Below are 5,000 nucleotides of genomic sequence, written 5' to 3' on the forward strand. Positions count from 1 at the left end.
CTTTATTGTTATTATTATTTTTATTATTATCTATGTATATGTATAAATATGAATATATACATACAGACATACCTACATACATACATATATATATATATATATATATATATATATATATATATATATATATATATGTGTGTGTGTGTGTGTGTGAGTGTGTGTGTGTGTGTATATACATATATATATATATATATATATTTCTTTCTTATGTTTCTCTTTCTTTATTCCTTTCTTTTTCTTCTTCTTAAAAGAACCCCTCATAAACGAAACATGATCTGATTATTCTGATTTCCAGGGCATCGCGTCTTCCTTCTCTCCGGCGTAGTGACCTTCATCACCATTTTATTTTTCCACCAGACATTCCTTTCGCGAAATAAAAATGGCGTGGCATTTCAAGAGTGCGGGCTCGACTGTTTACGTGAGTAGCTGCGTTGCTTACGTAAGGGTGATATATTTTTGCATTAATGTAATTGCAAGAACTTTTTTAAATTATGGTTATTTAATCGTTTTTTTTTTTTTTTTTTTTTTTTTTTTTTTTTTAATGATGCGAATATCGCTATTTTTATAAGTGGCTTTTTTGACGGAATTCACTTCACTTTCTCGACAGGGCACGATACGAAGCCCTATATCCTGCAGACGCCCGGCTGCAGCATCCCTGACTTCGACCCTCTGCATCCCAGTGTTGCCAGATTCAAGGTGAAGAAGCCCAAGAAGGTATGGCAACACCTGGTATCTTACCCCCCCCCCCCCCCCCAAATGTGCATGTCCCTTTGTTCAAAGGTTCACTTTCTATTCACTTATTTTTTACGACTATTTACCATTTACTTTTATTCACTCAATTAATTTTACGTGCGTTGATATATTACGTTTTTTTTTCTCATTTCTTTTAGTACACTTGCTCCAGACGAAGACCGCTGACGGAGGTTCGAGGTCTGTCCCTCCTCCTTCACCGAGACCGCGCCAAAGAGTACGGGGTGCCCAAGGAGGGGCTTTCGTGTGTGTATCAGGGCATCGTCAGAGTGGAGCAAGATCCTGGTAACTTCACCATGGACTGTGATAAGAAATTTAGGTGGGTTATGATTGGCTTTTGACATGTTCGGTAATCATTTACTGTATTCTCTAATCTTGTTTACACTGTGGTACATACGTGACCTCGGATAATATTGGACGATATAAAGTGAATACTTGTAACAGTTATCAAAATAGGGAAGATTCTTTGATTTTGAATTTAAATCTTCTAGAAAATGTAAAAAGCCAATCTATCAGCGATCAAATGAGTGAAGGTAGTTTGGTAGAGGTCAGCTAGATTCCATTTTTTTATAACCTGAACCAAATATCCAAACATATATCATTAATTCCACAAGTTAATATCCCTGCTAACAATCATTTAGTAGAGAACTTAATTTACTTCAAAATAAATCCCACCCTCTGTCATTAGCTGGTGATCTTCAGACGTTTGAGAAAGTAAGCCAGAGTTTTTGGCAGTACTGACAATAGTTAGACCATCATTGGGTATCCTTGTCGAAACCTCACATTCCTTTCAGACTGAAGAAGAAGATCCTCCTTCGAGACGACATCACGGCCATAGATGACGACGGCGTGTTGGTGTCGTGTCACAGCAACGTAAAGAAACTCTATGAAACAGTCCATTACTTCCTGCAACCGCGAAGATCCGAGGCAAAGAGAAAACGTTTTCAGGTACAGTCATAACGAAATGCAGGTAACTACTTTGGTGCGTTAAAATTTGAGAGAAAGAAATATAATAGTATATAAATCAAATGTATATATTCATCATATATCAAACTACCAATTTTTTTTTACATGCTGGCTTACATTTATTTTTCACACACACAAACTAATGGTAAGTGCTTTCCTACACGCAGGAGAAACATGGCGACCGTCGACGAGACATGCTAAGTGTCTTGATCATGGGCATCGACTCTGTGTCTCGCGCCAACATGCGACGAAACATGCCCAAGACGTTCCACTTCCTGAAGGATGAGCTTGGCGCTCTCGACTTCCAAGCCTTCAACAAAGTGGCCGACAACACCAACCCCAACATGGCCGCTTCACTGATGGGACTCACTGAGAAGGAATTGACTGAGATCTGTCAGCCGAAACGTACGAAATTTGACGACTGCCCCCTCATCTGGAAGAATTTCTCTGACGCGGGATATATTACAGTATATGGGGAAGACGAGCCTTACTCAGGATCCTTTCATTATAATAGGTATGGGTTCGTTAAAGAGCCCACTGACTACTATAACCGGCCTTACATGTTAGTTTCTCACACGTACACAAAACACAACGCAGGGAAATCCGGAAGCTTTGTACTTTGTTTGGGAGGAGAAAAAACCATATCAGTTATCCATGATTACTCGCTGGCTGTTGCAAATACATTCCGAGACACGCCATATATTTCCTATTACTGGAATACAGGCATAACTCACGACGAAGTCGAATGGGCATCAGCCACTGATCTGCCCTCACTCGAGTATCTGAGAAAACTAAATGAGAGTGGCGTGTTGGACCACACCATACTCTTCTTCATCAGTGACCATGGAATCAGGTTTGGAGACATCAGACAGACCTACGCTGGCCTGTTAGAGGAGAGACTGCCGTACTTTTTTGTGCTGTTTCCCGAATGGTTCAAGGAGAAGTACCCTGAAGCCTGGAAGAACCTCAACACCAACACGGAGAGACTCGTATCAAACTTTGACTTCCATGTAACACTAGGAGACATCCTTGTCAGGGCATATGAGAATAATTTCACCAGGTGAGTGTGGAGATGGAACATGTGCAACAGTTGACAAGAAAGTTATTTTGTGATTAAGTATTCATTCATTTATACGTTTGAATATTTATGAGATGGCCTTGGATGCCATTTATATAGGGAACTTTGTTATGTTTAATATGTATTTCATTTTATGATTTTGAATATTTATTGATTTTAGTTTACCACCGATGCTACATGGACAGAGTTTGTTCCAAGAGATCCCCGACAACAGGAATTGCGAAGATGCTACCATACCAGAACACTATTGTACTTGCGAGCGCTCCAAACAAGTAGAAGCCAATCACCCGCGTCTTCGCAAGGCTGCAGAGTTTGTCGTAAACCAACTTAATTATGGAATGGAAGCGTTTCCTGAATGCATCGAACTGCACGTAGGAGAGGTAAGTGTATAAAAAAATCGCTAAAATGGCATCTACCTTTATTATGATGGCAGAGACAAAACATTGATAACTGATGGAAAACGCATATTTTACTGTTACATAAACTGACAACAAATGGACACGCCTTTGATGTTACATATATCCTGAATTTATATCCCGCAGGTAATCAGAGGTCGAATGGGACTGAATCGTAAAGGTGTTCGACCAGACGAAGCCAAGACGAAGACTATATCTGTCGTCTTCAACACCTTGCCGGGTGAGTGAGTCTAGATGCTTTAGGGAGATATTGATAACGCTTAAAGTATATCAACAAATCCAAGAAAATTATATTAAAAGGACTAAAAGGTATCTAGGAGGTTTACGTCTGAGAGTTTATGTTAGGATATTAACGCACAGTTAAAGTTCATCGTACCTCCTCTACAAAGCAAAACCAATACGAAATAGGAAATATATGTGCTCTGTAGTACCCTATACAGCGACATGCTATTGTGTTCGTACAATGTCTAATCCGCGCGGCGTGCTGTTTCACCAGAATATGTGTGGACGTCAAATGACTCATAACTATATAGTTATAGGGCTCCAAAGTTAGTTGAAAAATGCATTTCTAAGCTACATATGGCTCTAAACACAACTTGTGGTTATGGTTTCTTGAAAAAAACAGTACTTTAACTTTTAAAAGATACATATTAAAGATGTTTGTGGAAGAGATATGCATCTTCATGACAAAAATATAGGAATCACTTTGTTACTTTTGTTATTTCTTACTTGGCATGGGCGCATGATCCCAGTCATGTAGCTGGTATGAGTGAGGTATGAATGGCGCGTGATCAAATTATTAATTTTAAGATTACATGTACTTTTGCAAATCAACACAAACTGCTTTATAAAAACCGCCAGGATGTACAATACCTCTATTTTTTTCGGTGACGATGAAATCATTTCTGTATTTATCTTGGTTTACAGGTAATGCTAAAATGGAGGCGACGGTGAGACAGTACGAGGGCAACTTCGAACTCACAGCCGACGTCTCCAGGATCAACAAATACGGCAACCAAAGTCACTGTATCTCCGACCCCTTCTATGCAAGATACTGTTACTGCAGAGACTTGCTAACCTCTGAATCCCCTACATTATCCACGTAGATGAATTCTTTTCGGATGGCCTAATATTTGTCATTTATTATATACTATTTATTTGCGGAGCGGATTGTCCCTAGGGATACCTGAAAGAAGAATGAAAAAAAGAAAGAAAATTACGTGTACATAGTCAGAGCTGGATAATTATATCTATAAACGGTATAGTAAGCATTATTATGTACAAATTAGTATTAACTGAGTATCAGGTGCGTTGTAGTAACTATTGAACCAATTTTAATGTCTTCGAGTCATGAGGGTACTGCTTTGACGATGGGAAAATCAACGCAAACTGAAATGCTTACCAGCGAGCCAAGGTATAAAGTCTTAGATTTGTTTGTAATGCTTAAAAGCGTTGAAATTTTAGTAAGACTTCATTGTATTTTGGGCTTCTGATAACTCCACTGAGTAAGTGGGACTCCTCTGCAGAGAGAAGACTTGGAGAATAATTATATTGATAAAAAAGACTAAATTAATGTGAAAATCAGGGGTATTTTTTACTTTTATAAGTACTTTATAGACCTTTATATCACTAATGTGAAATGTAGCAATGATATAAGGGAAATTGCCATTGTAACAATATTTACGTCTTTTATATACAAAAAGATGAAATGATTACAGAGTAAGTGAATTATTATGATTATGGTATCCATTTTCTGGAAACTAAGTGTGACTAATTAATATTCAATGGAA

General features: G+C 38.3%; 1 protein-coding gene across 4 annotated transcripts in view; it reads left to right on the forward strand.

Annotated features, from left to right (window-relative positions):
• LOC125040772 overlaps nucleotides 1-5,000 on the forward strand; it is a 15,439-nt gene that overhangs the window by 9,815 nt on the left and 624 nt on the right. For all 4 annotated transcript variants that reach the window (XM_047635491.1, XM_047635489.1, XM_047635488.1 and 1 more), the window contains exons 3-10: nucleotides 296-418; nucleotides 608-714; nucleotides 891-1,069; nucleotides 1,545-1,698; nucleotides 1,884-2,776; nucleotides 2,955-3,174; nucleotides 3,337-3,430; nucleotides 4,138-5,000. The exon at nucleotides 4,138-5,000 is cut by the window's right edge and continues 624 nt beyond it. In XM_047635491.1, coding sequence (XP_047491447.1) covers nucleotides 296-418; nucleotides 608-714; nucleotides 891-1,069; nucleotides 1,545-1,698; nucleotides 1,884-2,776; nucleotides 2,955-3,174; nucleotides 3,337-3,430; nucleotides 4,138-4,316 — 1,949 coding nt within the window. In that variant the 3' untranslated portion in view covers nucleotides 4,317-5,000. The remainder of the gene's footprint in view (nucleotides 1-295; nucleotides 419-607; nucleotides 715-890; nucleotides 1,070-1,544; nucleotides 1,699-1,883; nucleotides 2,777-2,954; nucleotides 3,175-3,336; nucleotides 3,431-4,137) is intronic.

The sequence above is a fragment of the Penaeus chinensis genome, chromosome 29, assembly GCF_019202785.1.
Source record: "Penaeus chinensis breed Huanghai No. 1 chromosome 29, ASM1920278v2, whole genome shotgun sequence".
NCBI classification, from domain to species: domain Eukaryota; kingdom Metazoa; phylum Arthropoda; class Malacostraca; order Decapoda; family Penaeidae; genus Penaeus; species Penaeus chinensis.